Source organism: Colias philodice, chromosome 1 (assembly GCF_061535455.1).
Source record: "Colias philodice isolate Cphi_HAF_F1 chromosome 1, ilColPhil1 Martin Lab GWU primary, whole genome shotgun sequence".
Taxonomy (NCBI): domain Eukaryota; kingdom Metazoa; phylum Arthropoda; class Insecta; order Lepidoptera; family Pieridae; genus Colias; species Colias philodice.
This window is the reverse complement of record NC_143086.1, coordinates 12,070,182-12,096,119: the sequence shown is the minus strand read 5'-3', so window position 1 is coordinate 12,096,119 and position 25,938 is coordinate 12,070,182. Positions and strand designations below refer to the sequence as shown.

The following is a 25,938-nucleotide window of genomic DNA, read 5'->3' as shown; positions in this document are numbered from 1 at the left end:
TACTTCAAAATCAGGGGCTCTGACATTATTGGTCAAAGTTAGCCGATAAATAGTTTTATAGAGATTTATTCTGTGCAAAAGATTCGCTCATAATAAAATAAGTTACATGTCAAAATAAAATAAGATCGTCAAAAATATAAAATAACAAAAGAATTAATAAAGTATATAGGTAAACCACCCTATTATTGGCACTCTACCAATTTATTGGCATGCTCCAGTTTTTTTAAGAAAATTAAGATTTTTTTGTAGCCAGTATAAATTTTGTAGTTGAAATTAATAAGTAGCGTATCATTCTTTACTCAACTAGCTAACAATGTTTTTTATTTCTTAAAACATTGCGGCGTATCAACCATCTGTTTGACAAGCCGGGACTTGTGTGGCAAAAATATTCAAAATATTCGTTTTTTACTAAGGTAAGAGCTATCATGAACTTAAAAGAAATTGCAATTCCGTTATGTTTTTCTTATGCATATTCATTTTGTCTTATTATTGAATGTATGAACTGCCTTTTTTAAACATTATTTTAAAATTTAACAGCCAACTTTTAGTTATTTGTGGTATGCCAACAATTGGACTGTTTAAAATCTGTTTATCCATTTTATTGGCACACAAAAATGTTAATTGAAACTTAAAAATTACTTATGATGTCATTCAATCAGAACTGTGATTTAATCGTAAGCTAAAATTGTTCTATGTTTTATTTAAGTAGGTTTTTTGGTTGTCTAAAACCATATTTAAAAAATAAGCGTTCCAACTGAAATGGTATGTTCCTCTACAAATAAATGTGACACTTCTTTTAACAAAGTCTTTTATTTTGTTTATTTCAAAATTAATTTCTGTTAATTTATGAATGGTAAAAATTAACTTTAAGATGTCATAGTACACACTTTGAAAGCCCTACTTAAGATCTAGTAAATATTTTTCAGTCTTGAATAGTGACAATAATTGGAAACAATCACTGCCAATAAAAGGTTTGACTATGCCAGCAACTGGTATTTTTGGTTTTTCTTTTAAAGATTCACTATATTAAATAAAGAGATTTAATTTAAAATTGAAAAGTACTTTATAATATTCTCCATAGATTAGAATACCAGTATAAATGTTTTTTTCTTAATTAAAACATAATTGTACATGCAAATTTCACCGGTTTTGTGAAGTAGCTGCTTAAAGTGCCAATAATTGGGTGGTTTACCCTACTTAACAAAAATAATTATAAAACTTTTTCTAAATGTTTAGTCACCTGGCAAATACAATGAAGGGACAGCATTAGGACTAAGCATTTTGCTTCTGGTGTGATACTGAATTTCAAAATGTTGATGACAAATTTTGCGATATTTATAAATATATGCATTATCCAAAGCCAAAATTTCGCCTCCAATTCTATAAAGCCATATCCGGAAACGTTCCATGTCTTTATCTGGATTTGGAAACTTGTGAAGTATTTGTGTATCCGAACCTGAAAGTATAATTTGATGCATTATTATTAGAACTAGTAGCAATGTAAAGGCAATAATATATTATAATACCTAATAAATATTTAATTTATCATACTTAGTGTAATTTTTGTGCAATAACCGAGAAAAGTTTAGTACTAACAAGTGCTGATTTTATAAATGATGAATTTTATAGTTGAATAAAAAACATCAAATTATTCTTATACCTATATTACTTTTCAAATGATTCAAGAACTAAACTCGAAAACACTAGATTCACATTCAATTTTGAAATAGATAAGTAGGTACCTGTAATCATTTAAATTAGTTTTGTGTGAGATTGAGCATGAGTATTATCAATTTGCCAAATTAATAGTAACATTTCAAAGGCTTAGGGTTAAGGCATATAAAATGTACATATGGAAAATAGAAATAAAAGTAGAAATATAAGTTATTAGTGAAAATGTTTCAATGTAGGTAATTTTTGTAATTTTTTGCCTTTTTACCATGCCAAAATAGGGTTTGTTTACTCGCTGAGCGTTCTGATTGGCTAATAAAGGTTAGTCGACCAATCAAAACTCCCGCTACTTAACGAAATATGCACGATTGGTGAAAAAGGCTAAAATATGCACTAACGCCGTAATTAGAGAGATTTATGCATTTGCATATGCAAATAATTTGGAAAATCCAAAAGTGCACGCCTCATAATTTTTTTTTAATAAATATTTATTAATTATTATTTTTGTTTATTTAATAACAATTAAACCACATCGAATCAGACCCTGAAAAATGAAAGGGTTCTATTCCTGAGCATACTCAAGCGTTAGAGAAAAAAAAAGACTCGATTAGTAAAGTATTTCGGTCGCTATCGTGTTAACAAGAAAAAGGATCCGCACATACAGACACACGGACGTCCAAGACAGAACTTTTTTAAACTGTTTTTTAACTAGTTTAAATAACAAAAATGACATCAAACATATCATGAACGTTAAAAATAGTGTTTTTTCTTAATATGTGTGTGTATGTATTATCTTACAAGTGCAATGTATGATACATAAAGACATTTTAAGTTTGAAAAATCAGATGTTTTGCGCGAAGTGACAGTAGTACCCACCTCAACGCTTCGCTTATGAGGCGTGCAATATGCAAATGCATATAATCCGATGTCTAGTCATAATGTATTGCATAACAATGTGCTAGACATTAAGTACATCAAATAGCACTTTTTAAGGTAAATGCTTTGATTTTACGCTGATTATAAGTATAAGTTCTATTACTTTTGGCTAGGATGATAAAAGTAGAACATCTTGACAAACATAAACTAACCTAACTATCAGCCCGTGAGTAGCAAAGCCTAAACAGCAATGTATTTATTTGAGCTACTTATTTTGGCAAATCCAAATAAATAACACGATTATAGACTTACCACAGGTCGGCACACAGCACTTTTTCTCGGCAGCCATAGTGATCAGAAATGAAGTTGAGATCAAATCCAAAACGAAAGAATCAAAGTCCGGAGTCAAGCCTGGGGTCACGATTTTCAACAGATACATAAAAGTCCATAAACACGCCAATTCGTGGGGATAAATCCGAATAAACATAAAAAACACCATGAACGATTCCAATGCGCAAACGCCACGCAAACGCCGGTAAACGGAGTGAGGGAGTGAGGGGGCGAGGGGCAATAAACATAAAACAAACATGTGTCAACTGTCAACTGTCATCTGTCAAAAGAATTTGTAAGGCTGACATCTGTTGAGCTATGTCCGAACTAAAATGAACCAACATAAATGTACTGAGAGTGAAATGTTCTAGCTGAAAAGACCCTGATTTAAAATCTATAAATGTTTCAAGTGTATTGGTTAGAAACATATCTTTGAGGTAACTCTTAAACATTGCATGAAATTTGATTTTAAAATTCCAATTTAAAATTAAATTTACCTTAGAGTTAGACGAAATAAAACAACAGCACATTCACAGGAATGAACATTTAATTACAATATCCACATCGAACGAAGTAATTGACAAATATAAACTAGTCTATAGAAACAAGACAGCGATATTCCTCGACAACGTACGAACTTCCCGACTTCACTTACACTAACAATTTCACATCCATTTTACGCCGCTACTATTTTAGATATACAATATAAAATCAACCGGCAATATTGTTATTCATCCAAAATTATATTCTGTGGTAAATAACGGCGATGTCACCGGTCGTTTCACAAAATGCCTTCAATTGTTCTTAGTACACATATTTCAATATAGTACGAAATATAACGTTGACGTTAAACAAATGCAAAATATAAACATTATTATTGAATAAACAATCTTGAATGAAAATATATTTTATTGCAAATAGTTATGTAGCGGTAGTAGAGATGGTATGTTATTGCATTATTGCTTTATATAACTGTAAATGTAATGTATAAAATATGTAAAAAAATATTTTAGTGACCTTATTGCAATATTGATATTTTTATGATATATCTGCTTTTTAAAATATAGATTTTAATATATACTATAAGAATAATCCGATAGTAGGTAACTATTAATCTATATATTAGACATAATATTATAAATAGCTTATTAAAATATGACTTTGTTGCAAGACTTTTATATAATTAAAAGTCTTGCAACAAAGTATATAAAAGTATAAGTATATATTTCTAATTTGTTTTTCATATAATAGCAACTTTTTGATCCCATAAGTATTAAATACATCAGAGAAATGTTTCTTTTATACAAATTTTCCCAATAATTAATGATAAATAAGTATATGAAAGAGCTGCATTCAAAACACTATATTCATGCAATCATTCATAATAGATCTTGTTTAAATACAATTATTGATTACTATATTTAATATGTTTTACTACATCTTTTACATACATAAAATGTCTATGTATTAATATTCGTTTTTTTAAATATATACCAAAGGTATAATGATTTATCGAATATAAAACATATTAATATATTTCATTAACTCTACACATATACTATATTTAATACTATTATAAACATACACATAACATATTCTATACTATAAAAACATACAATTGTACATTTAAAATGTTACTTTTATGTTTACAATAAAACAATCGATGTAAATAAATAAACATTCATTGTAACGTTATAACAAAAATATACGTCAGATTTTACGTTCATTTTATATTAGGAAAATATTTCTTCGCAAAAAAATACTCCAAAGAAGAATAATAAAGTATATCATTTAAACAACAGAAACAAAACATGTGATAAATAAATTGATCTTATCAAATTATTTAAAATTTAAAAACTTTGCGCAAAAATTACCTTTTAGTTGACAGGATTTCATTAATGCCCAAATAAAAACATTGCAATTATATTTTAATTAGGCGATAATCTGTATCACAGACGTTAAAGTCCTTTTTCCAGAAGATTCTCCAGTAACACCATTGAGATAATATTAATAATGGAGCAGACACCACGAACAAAATCTGTGCGCCAAGATGGCGGCGCGGGGCGCGCGAATGACGGCTAGACAGTCATAGATTATGCGATGTCACTGACTCACCGCTATAGAGGCGACACTTTGTTTCTTTCTGTCTATTTTATTGGGTGCCACTCCTTACATGCACGTTGACTTGAAATTTTCTTTGTACTTACTTAATATTTATTTCAGATATAAACTGACTTTACTACGCGGGGCTAACAATATCTGGCATATAATATAGGATGAGGAGGTTCAATATGGGCTATGGGAAGTTTCATTCCTTACAAATTGAGCCTTTTTTAGAAAAAAAATAAAAGCCGTGTAAAAATTGTGTTTATTTATATTTAGTTCATCATCCTCAGAACATGTTCCCGGCTCAGAAATTGCTTGTATTGTTCCAGTACTATTGTAGCACACCTTCGGCTAAAATAAATATAATAATAATAATGTTAGTGATGGCTAAAATAATATTTTATTTGTTATACAAATCCGTAAAATTTTATTATTATTACTAACATCAATACAAGGAACAGCAGACTTCTTTAGAATACGCCTTCCCGCTTTTGTGGTATATTTATCCTCATCGCGAAAATGCAATGAACAGATGCTAGTTCTATCGGATGGTAACCAGGTTTCTTCACTGCGGTTGTTTTGGACAAATTTTACCCATTTTTCCCTTTCTTCACGACCCAGACATGGAAACCTTGAATAGAAAAAATATTAATCTCTGAACTAGCGGTCCGCCCCGGCTTCGCCCGTGGTACATATTTCGCAATAAAAAGTAGCCTAGCCTATGTTTTTTCTCAGGGTCTAAAGATTGTCTGTGCCAAATTTCATCAAAATCGGTCCAATAGTTTATGAGCCTATTTATTACAATCAAACAAACAAACAAAATTTTTCCTCTTTATAATATTAGTGCAGATAAATAAATAATAATAAAGTCAGTAGCTTATACAATATCAATTAAAATTGATTAAAATCAATTAACAAAAAAAAAATTGGTGATTAAGTAATTGATTTTCATATTTCATGATTTCACCTTTTTTCAATTAACAACCAGTCTATGCTTTTCTAAATATGTAAAATTATTATTTTATACTATAAAAATATACGCCAGCAAATATTACTAACAACACTTATTTCATGCCCAATGTCATATCTTAAATTTTTAATCTATGACAAATGACGCAAAATGTCGCCCGCCAAAAATTTTGTTCTAACTAAGTTTTAAAAATTATTATCTAATTACTTACTGATTGAAAAGTTATTCCTTTGCACTTTTCCGTATTATTTGTATTATTTGTGCAATATCGTAACACACACGTAGGCATATTTGATGCGTTTCACTTTAAAACAAATAAAAAATGAGCGTGACGTTCGCGCCAATGAGCGAGCAAGCGACTGAGTGCAGTTACGCCACATGACGTATGTTGAGTGGAACATAAGTGGTGTAGGCGGTATCGACTCCATATTAATATTATCTCAATGAGTAACACTTCCATATTAATTTATCTAAAGGGTGAGAAATAAAAAATGAGAAATTATATTATACTATCATTCTTTTCTACAAATATTGGCTCAGTCGAACTGAGACAACGCTATTATGAATCCCTACCTTTAAATAAATATTAAACATTTAATATTTAATCTTAATAAATATATATTTGAAACGTGTGTAAGTAGTAATTACACAAAATATATTTTATATGAAATTGGAAGTGGTAATAAAAAACTTACTAGCTACGTTAAGCTTAATATATCATTTGGCTTAAAAATAGACACACAAATGATTATTGTCTTTCGTCCTCATAATTATATAGTTCTATTCACGTGGCGTGTTCGTGTTAGGTTTGTTGAAAACAAAATGGCGGCATTATGAAGTGGACGAGCTTGCGTTGTCTTCTGGCGACGGGAGAGGTGCATCTTCCTCGTAAATCATCACTAGTTTACTGTATTCGCGCTTTCTCCGGCGACACTGGAAATGTTACACTCTGTTATTCTATACTAATATTATAAAGCTGAAGAGTTTGTTTGTTTGTTTGAACGCGCTAATCTCGGGAACTACTGGTCCGATTTGAAAAATTCTTTCGGTGTTAGATAGCCCATTTATCGAGGAAGGTTATAGGGTATATATCATCACGCTACGACTAACAGGAGTGGAGCCACGGGGGTGAAACCGCGCGGAGCAGCTAGTTTAGGATAAATATGGTTGAAGGTCGAAGGTTGCCCGGCAGAAATGGTTTAGAACCATAAGGCCGCCATTTGTACATTAACAACATTTCAATCTACCATTCAAAGATATCATGTAAAGTAAATAATATTATTATTGTTGAATGCATAGAGCATGTAGCTCCCTCAATAAAACACGAGTCGTATAAATGTGACAACCACGTTTTAAATTATTCGTTGCCACATTTAATCCATCAGGCCCCGGAATCACAGACACAATAGAAAATCTATTGTGTCGCGGTCGGATCTGGCCTCTCGGTGGTTGAGAGGTTAAACGACAGCTATAATATTTAGATCTCCTTTGTTAAGGGAGCATTAGGATTTTAAGATTGGACAACTTTGGTGGGTGACATACCTGGACCTTAGGGCTCCTGGCGAAGTTCTCTTCCCCAGAACTGCTGGAGCTGGTGAGCCCTTCCTCGAGCGTGAGCCGCGCGGCCACGCCCTCCAACTGAAGGTCCAGGTACAACTGACCCAACTGCTCGTTCACTAGTGTTGGCTGGGAGAGGAAAATCGATATAATACAAGAAATAACTGATGAGAACTTGCAATTTTACTTTTAAAAAAAGACGGGTTGCACTCCGGGAGTGCCGGCAGAAGTGAAAACTTGATTATTAACGTTCAGTATGTTTGATATTTTGGAATCGTATCCGTCTTACGCATGGAATATAAGGGCTAAAAAAAAATCCGTCTTACGCTTTTTCGATCAGGCCACGTGTCCTGACGCGAGTTTAAGATTTTATACCCAACGCCGCTAAAGAAGTTTTCACTTCAAAATTTTTACTCTAAAACTTGTACTTTAAAGGAACGAGCAATTGCTCGTTCCTGGTAAATCCTTGTCTCCACAAGGTTATTTGGGAATATTGCATTATTGTCTACAATCTTATAAATTGAAATGAAAAGAATGCGACGTATATTAAGACAAATAATATAGTTATTTGAAAATAAATAATAATATTTTAATATTTCCGCTATCTTTTTACCTTCACTCCCAAAAAATGTGCTTAAATAACTCATATCATAAGTGTTAAAAATATAAACTCACTTGTTCTAAAGTCTCTAGCCTCTTCTTATCGCAAGATAAAACCTCTTCCATTGGCTTGGGTAGCACTTGATATTTGTATATCAGCTCTGATGTCACACATACCTGAAACAATCAAGAAAAAATTGTTTAGTATAATTATAAATAAATAACACTATTTAAAAAGTATTGGCTGGACGAATCTTATTATTTGTATATCAAAAAGAAATTATAATATATTAAATTATACAACTTACATGTTCCATCCATGGCGGATCCATTTTCCTTCGGGCTACCTTTTTGGCTTGCTGACTTTCATAAGGTGGAATGGGATCCATCGACCGCTGTTGTAAAAAAAAAAACTATTATAAAGATTTCCATAAAAATCTATAGAAGAACAATATTAAGTATTTTTAAATATTAATCTATCATTACAATACTTGTTTGTGGTTAACCTAAATCTTCTTAGTGGCAAACCGGAATTATTAAAATTTAAAAATCTCTTTATTCATTGCAATCATAACCATGCCAAATACCAATATTGCCTACCTTCTTAACATCACTTTCTTCAGCGCTGCCAGATTCGCTCTTAAAGAAGTTAGAATAGAATGAGGAGTAGCTGGATTCCTCGTCAGTCTTGTCGATTGTGGCGTCGCTGTTGCCGAGACGCTCTTTGCCCTTGCTTTGGTTCTCTGTAGCTGCATTTGCACTCTGTTGATAAACACACATTTAGTACCGAAATTTCCCGACTTAACACTAACACCCAGTGACACAACATTAACTCTTACAGTTATACCTCTTACGAAGATGCAACGCTGCTGAACCTTCAAATCAATATAATTAACTTATTCTAAATCTGTTATAACGTACATACAAGATACACAATATGATTAGAAGTAACAAATTATACTTGCGTCCAGACAGTGTACCCAAAACCACTTCACCTTAGTGTCACCTAGACAAAACAATACTTGTAATATTGGGCTGTAGTGAAAAGTGCACTTTATAAATAACTTATCTATGTATATATAGAAAAAGTATAAACATTTTTTTAAGTTGTGTTATAATTTATGTATAATTATTATCAACTTATTTGCGCATTCATCGAACTTTTATTCAAATAACTTAACTAAGCAGTAACATTAGGTAAACTTAACATTTTACTCATTTAAAAAATAATACACTCTTAGAAAATAATTAAACGTCTATTATCTATTGAATTAATCTTTTCAAATCAAGTTTCACTCTTTGATCCAAGTATAAGCAAAGCTGAAAAAAGATTATAGTGTATTTGTATCATATATTCAAACGAAACCAGCTAGCACACAGGATATTACTTCACCATGGCATTTCGCCGACGTACCTTTTAATGAGGATAATTATTACTATTATATATTTTAATGAATGCATGCGTTTTTCACAAACAATCATAATTAATTTTGGTAGCGGCAGGGCGGCTGTTATTATAAAATTATTGTTATTTTTTTTAATAGCCATTATTTATGGTTTTTATTTAAGGTTTTATTTCTTCAGAGCGCATTACTATTGATTACTACAAAATAGCAATTTCAAATAGCACACAATCACATTGTCAAAACAAGAACTAGCATTCGAATCCTTTTGTGAATTGTAGTCTAATTCCAAGTCGATTCCTTAATCCTTATCATTGATCATATTCATATTTTGTCAAACTACCAAATCTTCTATTATAGCACCAAATAAATCACCAAAAGACATGGATATTTAAAAGAGAACTGATTTAAATGACAAAATACGTTACACAACCAACTTCACTACGGAATAGGCAAATGGTAATCTGCATCTACCTATAGGTCGAATGAGCTACACAAGCCCTTTGTTTTGTCGGTCACAATCCATCAAAATACGTTCAAAGACATACCAGATTAGAAACGGCAGCCGACGAGTTACTCGTGCCGCTGCTTTTATATTTATTAGCCGCGACCGCTAGCTGTTCCGCCCGTTTCTCTCGCCAGGTGTCCGAAGGAACCAACTTGCTCTTCGTTGGGAAAGTGAGTTTACAAGCCTGCGATGCATTGCAATTGTGAATTTCACGCTATGCACCCGTTCCGTACCACAAATAGGATATGCAAGGATAAGCGTTACATGCGAGTAGCCAACGAACAGTCTGTATGCAGCTTTAATAAGAAGGTGTTATTTGCACAGCTTCAAACGCGTATTAGTCAATAGATTAGTGGGTTTAAAAAAACAATACATCTGCATTTCATACCATGCTGGTTAAATAGGCGGCGGTTACGTCCATTGTTTCGCACTAAAAGCGTAATAGGAAAAGTAATGTTCAATGAACCCACTTCAGACAAATACTGGTACGTTTATATTATATTATGTTAACATTTAGGCATAACAATTTCTATGCAAACAGCCATAGCTAAGTTATCCTTAAGACAGAAATAATGTCATTATTTCATTAAGCAGTAAATGGCCCATTGCATTCATTTTACAAAATTAGTCAATTCTAAGACAAATAAAACGAAAACCACACCGGCAGAGTACCAATAAAAACAGACGAAACCCTTGCATGATCGTAAAATTTCGTATCACAGACACGTTCGTCAACTACCACCACTGTAAAATTGTTTAGAGAAACGCAAGCAAAGCCAATGATAATAATTAATGGATGATGGTATGCAGTGAGTTATGGACATGTCATAGTATACTTCTCTACTACTATGTGCTCTTTAGGTGGATCCCCTTTGGTCACAAATTGTCACTATATTTGCCGCATCTTATACCTAACCGATGATTATTGTATATTTTTTTATTCGGTTTATTTATTTTTTATTACATGTTTTTTTTTTCTTTTTTTAAGGCATTTGGCGATGTTAGTTTGCCAGTATCAAATTAAAGATACTTATTGCGTTTTTTTTATTATTATTGGCACATAGCATGCGTATATGTCCAAAACATTGGTTCATCCATTGACCATCGTTCTGAAATCCTTCTTTAATTAAAGATAGGATAATCAGTTTCAGGCTTTAAACGCTTATACATAATTAACACTAATATGTTCACCCTTAAATAAAACGTACTTAAAAATAAGCATATGCTCAGCAACAAAAAAAAACATAGCATATGAAGTCGACCTAAATTCTAGACATGTACGCGTCGCTTTACGTAAGCTGTGATATGTATGAAGTTTGTGCCCTTACAACTATTATACGCGGCGAATCTTGTGAGGGATTTAAAACCAGGCTCGGGCGAATGTGTAAAATGTATTTACAATTATAATATATAAATACTATAATTATTCCAGTTATATGCCAATGTAAATATGCAATATATATGTAATTTTAAAATAACTACCATAAAGTTCAAACGGAAATAATCTGCATTTTCTGTAGCTCTAACCCCTCTAAGTTCAAACGAAAATAATAAACCAAATAAATCCATTTCTTTTGGCGTTGAAATGTTTGTGAGGTACAATAGCGGACATGTCTTTATTGAAAATCTAATAATTTAGTCACTTTCATTTCCCGTTTAATATCCGAAGATATCGCCACAACGAGTCCAAATTCCTCACAAAACCGCCGCGTAGGGTGCTCATAAACTAGAGCATTTATTTGTAACAGAACATCGAGCATTAACCATTCAATGTTATCAAAATACTTATCAAAAATTTCTTCTTTATTGTTCTTTCGGATCCTCGATGTTATCTTACAATCTGAGTAAAAAAACCAATCAGCGTATTGCGGTAACATTTTACTGAGCAAATGTGAACGCAAGGTACCTACTGCGAAATATTACAATTTAATGTACACTCGCTGCGAGCACTATATCGAAACGGTCAAACATAGTTAAGAATGTTACATTATATATAAATTGATAAAATGCTCTAGTATATACCCGACGTTGTACTGCAAGTAACAAAAAGAGCCTCACCTCCTGGTAGTTCCCGCTGGACAATCCCAGTGGGTGCATCGCCGCGTTCATGCCTTGCGCGACGAAACCCGGCTGCATCGGGTATTGCATACCCATTTGAGCGTTTATCGGCGAATACATGAACGGCGATCCATATACCGGTTGACCGTACATTACATAGGGCACTGAAAGTTACATGGACAATCTTAACGATACCATACCACTTTATTTAACTCAAACTTATATATTTTATAAATAATTTATTTAAAAGTAACAAGCGCCAAATAGAACACAATCAACAAATAAAAAACACATACATGTCACTAGAATTACAATTGAAACATGTTTACGATAAGATTATAATATTACGCTATTTGTGGTATGAATTCTAGAATGTTTACTTCAATAATCGGCAGTTTTAAACACGTGTAAATGAGTTTTTAATGAATAAGCAATTATTTTTTTATTAATTATGTTTATTAGCTATTAGTTAAAATTCATGTCGGTGTTATATAACATCGCCAATATAATAAATGCTAAAAGCTACTTTATGACCGATATCATAGACTAGCTGTGCCCTGCGGTTTTACCCGCAGTGCTCCACTCCTGTTAGACTTAGCGTGATCATATAATATAGCGTATAGTATACCTTCCTCGATAAATGGGCTATCTAACATCGAAAGAATTTTTCGTATCGGACCATTAGTTCCTGAGATTAGCGCGTTCAAACAAACAAACAAACTCTTCAGCTTTATAATATTAGTATAGTTTTAAAAAAGTACGTTACTTTTTTTAGATTAAAATGTAAATAAATAACTTACTGGTAAACGGATGATTGCTAGTTGACGGTTGCTGGTTTGGCATTTCCGTATCATTTTGCATCATTTGCTGGGATGATGCAGGCATAGTATAGCATATCGGGAACATACCTGAACAAAAACATTCATTGTTTATATTTGCCCTTTTATTTATACAAATATGACAAATAGGTCATGGTAATATTTTTTACTACAAAAAAAATTGAATGCCCTAGATTAAATGTCGTGAGTAAAATACTAATTTAATTACAAAACTACAATTGAAATACAGAAAACCTATACTTACATTACAAAATTGAAATTTGATGATTGAAAAATAGATGAAAAATATAAATGAAAATGATGATGGTGTATTGAAAAGTAATGGATAAAAGATAACAAAAGTGTTTTAAAAGGTTTCCTTACCAGGCATCGCAGCCACTGGGCTCATCATCGACATCTGTTGAGGAATACTAACTCCGAGGAAGAAAGTATTCATGTTGTTCATTGAATTTGACGGCATTGGGGATGATACTGAAAAAAGCAGTTATATAAAAATAATTGTATTCCAACCATAGTTCAAATTGAATTGATTTGCAACTATAGAGCATTAAATTATACAATTTCATACTCTCCCAAACGCAAGAGATTAAAAAACTTGACTATAAAAAGCTATTCTTGTTTCGGTATAACTTTGACATTCACTATATATTTTAGCGATGTTACGTTAAATAAAAAAGTAATCCTTTTTAGTGGAAATTCTTTATGCGTGTTGAGAGTAAAATTTCGAGGTCGGGTCATGGCAATACCGTCACGTACGGCACACACGATCTTTTTTATATTATTTAAATGAAATGTACAAGTCAGAATTTCGTTTGATCTATAAACTAATGATACAATATTGTGTTCCTTACCAAGAGTATTAGTGAGTGTGGTTGATGGATGCGCAGGCACAGCGCTTGTGCTCTGTTTACGTCTGGGCAATTTGGCCGTAGAGTAACGGTATTTATAGCCCGTTTCAGAGTCTTCGGAGTGCCTCGATGACCGCTTTAAACCATGAGGCTGAAATAATTTAAAAATTATGTATTTTTTTTTTTTTAATTTATGACAAGTTGTAGGTGGTTAATATCGTTGAGTGACCACTGCGGGTAAAACCGCAGGGCAAAATATAATTAATCTAATAAATAAATTATTAATAAACTTATCAATTAAAAGTTTTCAATTAAAACCAATCAATGTAACAAAAAAAATTGATACGTAGTAACACTGACACACAGAAGCCTCATTTAATGTCATAGTTTCTATTTGAAATGAATGTTATTTATTTTTAAATAATGTTTATTGCGGTTTACTTTTCACATTTGTGTTGTAAATTATAATATTTCCTATGTAATAATTTTAAAACTTAACATTCATCGTTAGTTTAAACTCGTTAAAGTATTTTTTGAAGTGTTGAATAAAACTGTTTTATTTTTACTGTCGCGAACTGCGGCTTATTTACATAAAAACTTTAATCATATCTAAAAGTACTATCATCAAGCTTTAAATTGAGCTATATAATTGAGCTATCTTGACACAATAAGTTTGTTTATTTGTTAATAATTTTGCTCGAACCAAGTTTTAAAAATGATTATCTAATTAATTACCAATGAAAAGTTATTTCTTTGCACTTTGCCGCATTACTTGAATTATAAGTGCAATATCGCAACACACTCGATATATTTGATGAGTTTCTTGGTTTTTTGCTTTAAAACAAACAAGACATGAACGCGACCATCGCGCTAAAGCGACTGAGTGCAGTGAGGCCGGTTGACCTATGTTATCGTCTCCATACGTAGTAATAGTATCTCAATGATTTCTATTTTTTATACATTTTTTTTACTTATCCCTACAAATTTATTACAATAAACTTACTTGAGAATCAACAGTAGATAATCCAACCGACGTAGGCAAGAAAGATGCATTGCAACGGGCAAGATGTTCCTTCTTCTTCTGCCTAGATTCTTTTGATGCCTTCTTTCTGTCGTCTTTGGTACCGGTTTTGATTTCACGGTGTAGTTTCATTAATTCTTTCTCCATAACTGTGTTGTGTCTGTAATTATTATTATAATTATTATAAACTAAGTAAATTGGCCCGACGAAGTATAATAACTAATATCAATGAAAATAGTTTACACAAAATTAAACACAAGCTTGAACTCATTAATGATTGCATTGTCACCAATCCTTGGTAAGTGCACTTAATTTGAATGAAATCTGTCTGTGAGTCAAAATCGAGTCTTAAGGATAAATATTACATTATTCGGTATTCGGTTACATAAAAAGTAAAAACATACAGGTGAAGGTAATTAAAGCGTGTTAAATAACACAACATATGATCATAGACATTTTTAATGCTAAAAATAAGGTATAATCAACTCACTTGGTCAAAGCAGACTCAGTTAGCCTTATGGGTTGATAATAATCACCCATAGGAGTAGAATTAGAGAGAGCGAGTGCGCTGGAGTCACATGAGCTTGTCATGTCACTTATATCACCAGAGTTTTGGGCCATCGGTGACATACTAAAATTTTTTTGTAAATTTTAATATGCAAAAAACTTTACAGCAATAGCAATTGAAATTTACTTTAGTTTATGAAAAAATTATAATAATTAAATATTTTTATTCGATCAATGGGAAGCTTTTTCAGTGAATAATGATGATTTGGAAAATAATATATCTAAATATAAAATAATAAATTAATGAAAAAAATAGCATACCCGCTATTATTCGTTTTTATGTTCTTATTGTCGGCCGGCCTATCAGACGGAGAATCAGAGTTGTTCTCTTCGGAAAATAGTAAATGGCTGTCGAAATACCTGAAAATATATAATTCATTTATTATTAAGTACATCATAATCATGTTTGAATAAAATAATTCTTTATCAAAGTTTAAATATCAATAAATAAATAACTATTATATTGAAATATCAAAGCAGATGCTTATTATTTATCTTGCTCGAACAACATGTTTTTTTTTTTTTCAAATTTAAATTACAATTTTAAGTATTACATGTCTTACATGTAACTCCTCTTTAAAAACTTTTTCTTCGATTTAAGACACATAAAATGATGAAAACCTTTTAAATAATATAAAAAATATAATCGAAGAGAACACGCGCTTACAAAAATAAAAAATTATTTGTCCAATGAGTTTACATTTAGATTTATAAATATATATAGAAATTTATAAATATACATAGATGTTTGCTCTGTGTCTGGGTGTTAATTATCTATATAAGTATTTTAGTTAGGGAGCCAGGTGCAAATTGGGTTCATTATTTCCTCTCAAGAGATAATTCGTCAGAAGCATCAGAGTATAGTATTATAAAGCCTCGTGAACGTCAGCTGGCGCTCGGTTGGGGGGGTGAGCGGTTGTAGCCTCCCACGCACGTAGGAAAAAAAAATACATTCATTCATTTCCTCTCAGCTAAAAATTTGTCAAATTGTAGCTAACCCAATATCTCAACGAAAAAAAATAATCAGCTGGTTACAGCATGGTGTATTATACGTCAGCTGGTGGCTCGAACATGAAAAAAAAAATATTATTTTCCGTGATTTCCTCTCAAACAAAAATTTACCTGATGATAGCTTATATGTAACTGTGGATAAATATATAAGTCAGCTGGCTGTATCTTGGTGGAAAAACCGTCAGCTGATACTTTGAAACTTATTACATAGGAGTTAGACAGAAGCATCTATTGCCAATTTATATGCATCAGCTGACTAGATTTTCCTCAACTTATTGCTAGCTGATTCTTTTATTTATCGCATCAATATATTTTTAACACTCTCACTCACAAATTTTCATCTGAGAGGAAATGACGATATCTTTAATTATTCGACATTACACTTCAATATAAGAGTTGAGTTGAAATAAACATTCAGTATCAATATTTTTGAAACGAATAAGTATGTAATCAAATAATTTTATATATTTAAATAATTAAATAATCAATTAGCAATAAATGAACTAGTTACTCGATAAAAAAAACAATATAATAAACTCTGCTCTTTTACGCATATCCAATTGGTTCACTGCTAATAATTTATTATTAAATGCAAAAAAAAAAAACAAATTGTGTAGAATTTATCCTTCCAAATGTAAAAAAGGTGAAAAGGGATATTATTTTAAACGGGGAGGTATTATACCCTGTGGATTCCACTGTTTTTCTTGTGATTGGTTTGACACTAGATGAGAAGCTACAATGGGGGGCCCATGTTGCCACCACCGCTGCTAAGCTTAGTTCAGCTGCATATGCAGTTCGAAGAATAAGGCATCTCACCGATGAAGACACGGCTAGATTGGTTTATTTTAGCTACTTTCATAGCATTATGTCCTATGGAATTCTGCTATGGGGCAGGGCTGCAGATATAGAAACTATATTTATATTACAGAAAAGAGCCATACGCTCTATATATTATAATTTACGTGCTAGGGACTCACTAAGAGATCTCTTTAAGAATACTGGTATCCTCACTGTACCATCACAGTATATATTTAATAATATTTTATATGTACACAAAAACGCAGACTTACACACAAGAGTAGGAGATAAGACACTGTTATGGCACAAGGAACAGAAATAAAATTGAAATGCCATTTTACCGGTTAGCTAAAGTTAAAAATTAATTTATGGGCCAAGGTATACTTTTTTACAACAGAATTCCTCATAGTATTAAAGAGTTTAGTAGTGCTAAATTTAAAAATTATGTAAAAAACGTATGAGTTCAGAGAGCCTATTACAGCATTAAGGAATATATGGAAGATAAAAACCCATGGAGGGTTGTCAGAGCGAAAACGAATAAATCTCATTATAATTTTTTATCAAGTTTATATAATAAATATTATTTATCGAGTAACTAGTTCATTTATTGCTAATTGATTATTTAATTATTTAAATATATAAAATTATTTGATTACATACTTATTCGTTTCAAAAATATTGATACTGAATGTTTATTTCAACTCAACTCTTATATTGAAGCGTAATGTCGAATAATTAAACTCAAACTCAAACATTTATTTATTCAATTAGACTTCTTCCAGAAGCACTTTTGAATCGTCATTACATTCTTTAAATTTACCACCGATTCGGAAAGCAGTATCTATGGAGAAGAACCGGCAAGAAACTCCATAAAGATATCGTCATTTCCTCTCAGATGAAAATTTGTGAGTGAGAGTGTTAAAAATATATTGATGCGATAAATAAAAGAATCAGCTAGCAATAAGCTGAGGAAAATCTAGTCAGCTGATGCATATAAATTGGCAATAGATGCTTCTGTCTAACTCCTATGTAATAAGTTTCAAAGTATCAGCTGACGGTTTTTCCACCAAGATACAGCCAGCTGACTTATATATTTATCCACAGTTACATATAAGCTATCATCAGGTAAATTTTTGTTTGAGAGGAAATCACGGAAAATAATATTTTTTTTTTCATGTTCGAGCCACCAGCTGATGTATAATACACCATGCTGTAACCAGCTGATTATTTTTTTTCGTTGAGATATTGGGTTAGCTACAATTTGACAAATTTTTAGCTGAGAGGAAATGAATGAATGTATTTTTTTTTCCTACGTGCGTGGGAGGCTACAGCCGCTCATCCCCCCAACCGAGCTCCAGCTGACGTTCACGAGGCTTTATAATACTATACTCTGATGCATTTTACTAATTACCGCTTGAGAGGAACTTGGTCATAAAATCTGCTTCTGGCTCCCTAACCATTTATTTAAAAATTATATATGTATGTTTATCAGCCACCTGGTTTCCATAACACAAGCGAAAGCTTAGTATGGGATCAGATTGTGCCGTGTGTGAAAATTGTCCCAAAAATATTTATTTATTTATTTACATATTTTTTTAAACTTACCGTTGCAGTGTTTCATTATAATTAAGTTGATTGTAGCTTATTTTTGTCTCAGTACTAGACTTGCTGTCATTGCAGTCGTGGTGTGGGGATATACCACCAAGCATTACTGAATCTCTATCCTGTATTGAAATATTATAAGTTAATATTATTTGTTTCAATATAGCTTGATTGAGCAAATTGAAGAGCTTAGTAAACTTAAAACTAAGCATCATGTGTATAAGCATTTTTCAAATGGTTGTTAAATTATTATCAATTAAGTAAGTATAATATTATGGTTGAACATAATGATACTATTTCGTATATTGAGAGCTAATTAGAAATATAGATGTGACTAGAGCGATTACTATTAGTATGGGAAAATTAATTTATTCAGATCGAATAATTCGTGTAGTTTTGAAAGTTGCTACAGTTATTCCTAAAGATGTCCCGATGAATATACTAAAAGCCCCCGAGGGAGGGACACAAGCCGGCGGCGGGGGAGGGGGGGAAAGGTCTCTTTTTCAAGGTTTTTGCTTGTAACTCGAAATTTTTTTCATAATATCTCTTTAGTGACTTCTACATTAATTATCTACATTAAATTTCCTATAAATTACGTCTCAACATTTTTACTGTACGATCAATACTTTAGGAGATACAGAGTATTAAAGGTAAGAAAAATAAGAAACAACATAGTTTTACAAATTTTAATTATAAAAAGAAATAACATCTTTTTTTGCACGAGTATGCCGACTTATTAGTCAAATTGTGTTTCATCTTCGTCATCTTTATCACTAACATCGATAGGGGGTCCATTAGTACAAGCTCCTAGGCAGCCGTTACAGATAAGACTACACATAATGCCCGCTTTTCGGCAACTGCATTTTCCGGAACATCCACTTTTACATCGGCAAAAAATTGAATTTAACAACGCTTCAGGAGCAGGAGGATCCAAGGTCGTGATTGGTTCTAAGTATCCATCGACTCTTCGCTTCCAACCCCATATTTCAGGAGGCAGTTGGTTCCCAAGTCACTCCTGTACTTGATGGAATACTCTGTAGGCGTGATATTTTGCTGACCCTTTGGTAGGGGGGAGGGAAGAAGTAGTTTCAGTGGGTGTGATACAACCTCAGCTATTTACAGGAAGGGAAAAACATCAATTATCAAGATTTTTGATCAAAAGCCGTCACTAAAGGAAACAGCAACTGTATTTTATGACCCAACGTCAACTCAGGAGGTTATAGCAGAAGCCGGAGAAAAAATGTTTCTTGCAGTATACCGAGCGCCCTGTACTCAGTCTGAGATCAACAGACATCGATTTTCTGAAATCTTGTACCAAGCCCAAACCGGATCTTTCTTCCCTCCCCCCTACCAAAGGGTCAGCAAAATATCACGCCTACAGAGTATTCCATCAAGTACAGGAGTGGCTTGGGAACCAACTGCCTCCTGAAATATGGGGTTGGAAGCGAAGAGTCGATGGATACTTAGAACCGATCACGACCTTGGATCCTCCTGCTCCTGAAGCGTTGTTAAATTCAATTTTTTGCCGATGTAAAAGTGGATGTTCCGGAAAATGCAGTTGCCGAAAAGCGGGTATTATGTGTAGTCTTATCTGTAACGGCTGCCTAGGAGCTTGTACTAATGGACCCCCTATCGATGTTAGTGATAAAGATGACGAAGATGAAACACAATTTGACTAATAAGTCGGCATACTCGTGCAAAAAAAGATGTTATTTCTTTTTATAATTAAAATTTGTAAAACTATGTTGTTTCTTATTTTTCTTACCTTTAATACTCTGTATCTCCTAAAGTATTGATCGTACAGTAAAAATGTGGAGACGTAATTTTTAGGAAATTTAATGTAGATAATTAATGTAGAAGTCACTAAAGAGATATTATGAAAAAAATTTCGAGTTACAAGCAAAAACCTTGAAAAAGAGATCCCCCCCTCCCCCGCCGCCGGCTTGTGTCCCTCCCTCGGGGGCTTTTAGTATATTCATCGGGACACCTTTAGGAATAACTGTAGTAACTTTCAAAACTACACGAATTATTCGATCTGATCGACGATTCTGAATCTAATTTGCTGTGGCTATATCTACTATCAATTGAAATAAGCTGACGTGACCAAAATTCGATGAGTACCATACCAAATGATATATTTTTTTAATGTAAATTTGCACAAATATTTCTTTTCTCTCCCGTATAGATACTTACATAATACCCATTATCAGGTTCCTTGATATCTAGCCACATTTCATCGTCAGTCTTAGGGGCTTCCTCCATGAGACTTTCCATGAAGGTGGCGAGATCTTGGCAACGCTTGGTCATCTGTTGTTTCGCTGCTTCGGCCGGTTTTGTTAATAGCTGGAATGAATCGCAAAATGTGTTGGTAAGCGCATAACTCGAGAACGGCTGAACCGATTTCGATAATTCTTTTTTTATTATATTCCTTGAAGTACGAGGCTGGTTCTTATGTAGAGAAAACGTAAACATGTACCACGGGTGAAGCCGGGGCGGACCACTAGTTTATAATATAAATAATGAGTATCAAGTTGGACATAATATATAAAAGGTGGTAACAGATAAACATAAACACAATAGATAATGTATTACAGCGGTTAGCATCCTTACCTCATTCATAATCCTCACAATACTCTCCCTGAGAGTTTGAGCTTTATTTTTTTCTTCTTCAGAGAACTTAATAGAATTTTCTATGTCTGCAGATTGGAATACATCTGGATTATTTGGTCCCTAAAAATATAATATAAAATTATACAAATATAACTAACTCCATATAATTTCCAATTAGAGTATGTATAACAATCTGATTAGTAGTTAATAGAATATTCTCACTTCAATCAACAAATGTTTTCCAATAACGAATTCCAGTTTCCTCGACCATGGATTAATGAACGAAGACCACTCCGTCTCTAATTTGACATAGTCGCCATTTTGAGCCATCATCCTGTAAAAATAAATTACAGTTGCAAACTCGTCCACGTATATCGATCTCAACGACAAGGCGTGACTACTAAATCGTTACCAAAAAGATAAAAATACCCAAAAATGAGGGGGAAATATAAGGCACCATGTAAATCGGTAGAGTAAACATGCAAATAAAACTATAGTCTTCGTTAAACGCATGCCAAATGATATTGGTTAATGTGTTTTATATGCCATTAAGCATATTATTATGACAGACTATATTGTTGGTGAGTAGCAAAACGTGACTAAAGAAACATTTGGAACTTACCTCTAGGTTAGGTCGGGGACTTAAATTTCACAGACTTGTCTGAAAAAGCTGCTCAAAGAAGCTAATATCGACATACCCTATATTACGTATAGGCAATAACTGAATCTTGTCAAAAGTTAATTAGATAGTTAATTTGCAAGATAAAATCCATAAGATTAAAAAAAATATAAATAAAAATAATTATCAAGTTTAAATACCTGGCAATATTGAGACTATTCCTTTTTATATAAACTACTAAATAATATATCATAACTGTAGGGTTACAAAGTATATGTACTTATATGTAAGATTTTGTATGAAATATTAAAAAAATTGAACCTTATTAAACTTATTACTTTTTATAACCTTTCGCTTGTTTTTAATATAAACAATAATAATTTCTTATACCAAAATTTATATATATCGCATATATACGAATTATATTTGTCTGTACTAAATGACAAATATGTATATGGGAATACCATCATATCCTTCATTGCTATCACATCAACATGTTTCACGCGGCAAAATGAGTTGTTAATTCAAACATGTAATATAATATAAATATGTATATGCACACTAAATAATCCTTACGAGACTTACCTATAAGGTTTTGTGCGTGGTACTCCCCCCTCTTTCACAATAGTTTCATAAACTTGTCTCAAATACGCCAAGTCGTGAGGATGGTATAAATGTAGGGCGTCTTTATTGACTATGTCTTGTGGCGAATAGCCCAGATAAGGCACAGACTCTGGATCAATGTACTTAATATCACCGTTCGCTGCATGTCTTATTACGAATGGCACAGCTTTCGATACTAACTCGTTGGGTGCTGAAAATAATAAAAATTGTTGTGAAATAAATAAAAATTAAATAAAAAGTAATCTTAGAAAACGTGTCTTCTATTTCTTATTTTACAATACTGACCGACATTAAAAAAAATGAAAAAATTGCAAATCCCAAAACCAAAAAGCTAGTTACTAAACTGTACATCAAAAAATAAATTAATTGGAAATCATAATTGAAAATAAGTAGAAAAAACTTACATTTAAACGCTGAAAAGAACGGTGTCGCCTGCACTAACAGGTATATAACCTCGCCTTCCTCATCGCATATGTTTCTAAAGGACAATTTCAGTAGAAACGGCATGAACGTCACGATTCTTTCCTTTATCCCGAAGCCTGAAGTCATACCTCTGTACCGGCGAATACGAGCCACCATCGTTGATACTGTATTACCTTTGGAATAAGTAACTAATTACAGTCTTTTTTTTTTCATTTTTTTGTAATTTTTAACAATTTTTTGTAATGCAATGCCAGCTTTGAGTGCAAAAGCTACATTCATATAATTGTGGATTTATGAAATCTAAGCGGGGTGCATAATATGCGGCAACCTACTTATGTAAGTACCTTCTTATACGAACATTCATACACTTGGCTATAATATCAATTTTGATGCGTATCAAAATTGTTAATATATATATGTATTTACGGACAACAAAAAAATTATAAAAATAGAAAATCAGCAATCCAGACATTTAAGTATAAAAGCAAAAATAAACCTGAAATAAGCTACAAGAACGAGTGAATGCCAGTAGAAGTTACCCTTAAAACTGTTTAAAATTACTGTGTACAGTAAGCTTTTGTGTGAACTGCTCAAATACGTTGTACTTTTTTGCTTATAATTAATATCAATTTGACTAGCATTCACTTTACTCATCCATGTGCCAACCAGATAGATCTTTGTTAATTAAAGTCTTTTTTCCTTTACTGTTAAATAATTACTCATCTAATCTCTACTGGCAGGACTTTCCAGGGCTTGGTCAGATTCAATTACCATTTACACACTTACACATGTTATAAGATGAATGTCATAGAGTACGAAGTTCATCTCATAAAGTAGACTTATTGATGTCACATAGTGACATGTATGAATAAAACATATGCCATTTTAACTCATATGCAATGTACGATTAAAAAGAATGTCCATCACACTCAAACAAACATGGGCCAGTCTATGGAACCCTTTAGTATTATTATTCTAAATACACTGTTGAACTGCGAAGGCGGGCGACTACTACGCTTAATCTATTGACACAACTATTTCTGTGAATACACAAAAAACGTATATCCGAAATAAAAAAAAAATCAATAACCATTACTTTGGAAATCTATAAAATTTTATTTAGATTCTTAAGTAACTAATACTGTACTTAATTAATAACTTTAACTGCGTTTAACAAAGAACGTTATAATTTGTGTATAATATTATAATTTTTAGTTATAATGATATTTTGAAAAAAAATGGCTTATTATAGTAACTAGTAGATAACGATCTAAGTAGACAAAAAATATTCTTAATCGCAACTATTAAACTTGTACCAAATCAAAGAGAGAATTTTTTAATAGTCTTCTTAACTCAATTCAATCTGGATACAATAAAAAAATTAACAATAAAATAAATAAATAAATGAAAAATCTATAACCCAATTCAATGTTCAAAAACTAACAAAACAAAAAGTTAACATCAAAAAATGCCAACCAAACATTCAAACAATGAAATAAATCACTTGTGTATCACAGCATAACACAATGTATATGCATTTGTATATGTATATTATACGACTCAAACGTGTATCAATAGGTACATGCAGTGGCCATACACCAAGCGCAGAACAATCGTATTGGCACAATGGATTGTCACAAAGAGAAATTACCTTTGTTTTGCGTACCATTAACAATTTTCGGCGCCGCCAAGCCGTTCGTTATAAGGGACGCGAATGTGTTGCGGTCCTGTGGAATTATATTGAATAAATAATTGTATAGAGATGAACAACTATTAATAGAGCAGGGTAATTGCGAATGTGGAAAAAGTAAAGAAAAATATCCGCTTCAAAGGGTTGTCCGATTTAGGAATTTTATCGTTATATTGCAAATACAGTAGAACCTCGATAAGTTAAAGTCCAAGGGAAACACAAAATATTTTAAGTTATAGAGGTTTTAAGTTATCAAGGGTCTATCCATTTTTCACTGCTTCTATAGCTTTTAATTTATCGGCGTAGGTGAGGGTTGTTAGTTTTCGTTTTGGACTCATTTTAAGCCAGTTTTATCACACAGTAAGTAAAGCGATGTTTCCAGGGCAACTATCAAAAACTTATGATGCAAGTAAGTCGTTGTCATAAAGCTATCCGCCGCAAAGCTTTGAAGAATTTCGATAAAGCAAACAATAGGTAATGTATTGTATACGTTAACAATACATAGTAAACACGTGCAAGCAATAAATACCGAAACCTTTTGTTTTGACACTCTTTCAAAATGACTCATTGACAAATACTTTTATGTTATAGAGGTTGTGGAAACATTTCTTTAAGTTACTGAGGGCCAATAGAGAGATTATTTATTTAAGTTATAGAGGTTGCGTATTTTAAGTTAAAGAGGTTTTGGGCTCTGATGGGAAAGGAACATATAATTTTTTGAAGTTACAGAGGTTTTTACGTTATCGAGGTTTAAGTTATCGAGGTTCTACTGTATTAATAGTTGATAATCGCGCGCATCTCTATTAAAACAAAGTCCAGCCATGTAGAAATTTAAATTTATTTGAATTAATCCACTATCCGCTATTATCCAAACACATCATAAATGATTTGAACAAATTTAAAACATTAATAAATTAAGACAAATTCAAACCCTGTCTATAATAAAATAAATTAATTTTAATTCAAAAACCATTTTAGGGAACCTCCCCTTAGGCTTCTCAAAACCGTCTAAGCCAAGAAGGTTTTATAAGTTCTACGTAAATACCGCAAAACCACGTGCTTGTGTTTACAGACTTTACAGTACTAATCTTCTCTTCGAAAAGTCCAAGTGAATTCTTAGAAACTCGATATAATTCTCGCTAAAAGAAGTAAACAAAACGCCGTCACGAGCGAGCTTCACAAAACGTGACACTGAAAAGGTCGTCTG

General features: G+C 32.3%; 1 protein-coding gene and 1 long non-coding RNA gene across 4 annotated transcripts in view; both read right to left on the bottom strand.

Annotated features, from left to right (window-relative positions):
* Window positions 1-5,237: 5,237 nt before the first annotated feature.
* On the bottom strand, window positions 5,238-5,695 carry LOC149491384 (uncharacterized). The gene is made up of 2 exons (XR_016316003.1): window positions 5,428-5,695; window positions 5,238-5,334 (listed from the first exon to the last, which is right to left on the bottom strand). It is a non-coding gene; the product is annotated as an uncharacterized LOC149491384 (long non-coding RNA).
* A 710-nt stretch (window positions 5,696-6,405) lies between these two features.
* The window catches only part of per (period circadian regulator), a 37,926-nt gene continuing 18,393 nt past the window's right edge, over window positions 6,406-25,938 (bottom strand). The window contains exons 8-27 of one of the 3 annotated variants that reach the window (XM_089697178.1): window positions 24,693-24,768; window positions 23,023-23,214; window positions 22,580-22,808; window positions 21,598-21,709; window positions 21,376-21,495; window positions 20,959-21,108; window positions 18,769-18,887; window positions 15,616-15,714; window positions 15,278-15,418; window positions 14,770-14,947; window positions 13,770-13,917; window positions 13,282-13,389; window positions 12,880-12,987; window positions 12,080-12,243; window positions 10,062-10,205; window positions 8,711-8,872; window positions 8,419-8,505; window positions 8,186-8,287; window positions 7,496-7,639; window positions 6,406-6,886 (exon numbers count right to left, since the gene is read on the bottom strand). In XM_089697178.1, coding sequence (XP_089553304.1) covers window positions 6,785-6,886; window positions 7,496-7,639; window positions 8,186-8,287; window positions 8,419-8,505; window positions 8,711-8,872; window positions 10,062-10,205; window positions 12,080-12,243; window positions 12,880-12,987; window positions 13,282-13,389; window positions 13,770-13,917; window positions 14,770-14,947; window positions 15,278-15,418; window positions 15,616-15,714; window positions 18,769-18,887; window positions 20,959-21,108; window positions 21,376-21,495; window positions 21,598-21,709; window positions 22,580-22,808; window positions 23,023-23,214; window positions 24,693-24,768 — 2,685 coding nt within the window. In that variant the 3' untranslated portion in view covers window positions 6,406-6,784. The remainder of the gene's footprint in view (window positions 6,887-7,495; window positions 7,640-8,185; window positions 8,288-8,418; window positions 8,506-8,710; window positions 8,873-10,061; window positions 10,206-12,079; window positions 12,244-12,879; window positions 12,988-13,281; window positions 13,390-13,769; window positions 13,918-14,769; window positions 14,948-15,277; window positions 15,419-15,615; window positions 15,715-18,768; window positions 18,888-20,958; window positions 21,109-21,375; window positions 21,496-21,597; window positions 21,710-22,579; window positions 22,809-23,022; window positions 23,215-24,692; window positions 24,769-25,938) is intronic. The other 2 variants (XM_089697184.1, XM_089697194.1) reach the window with 2 other exon arrangements.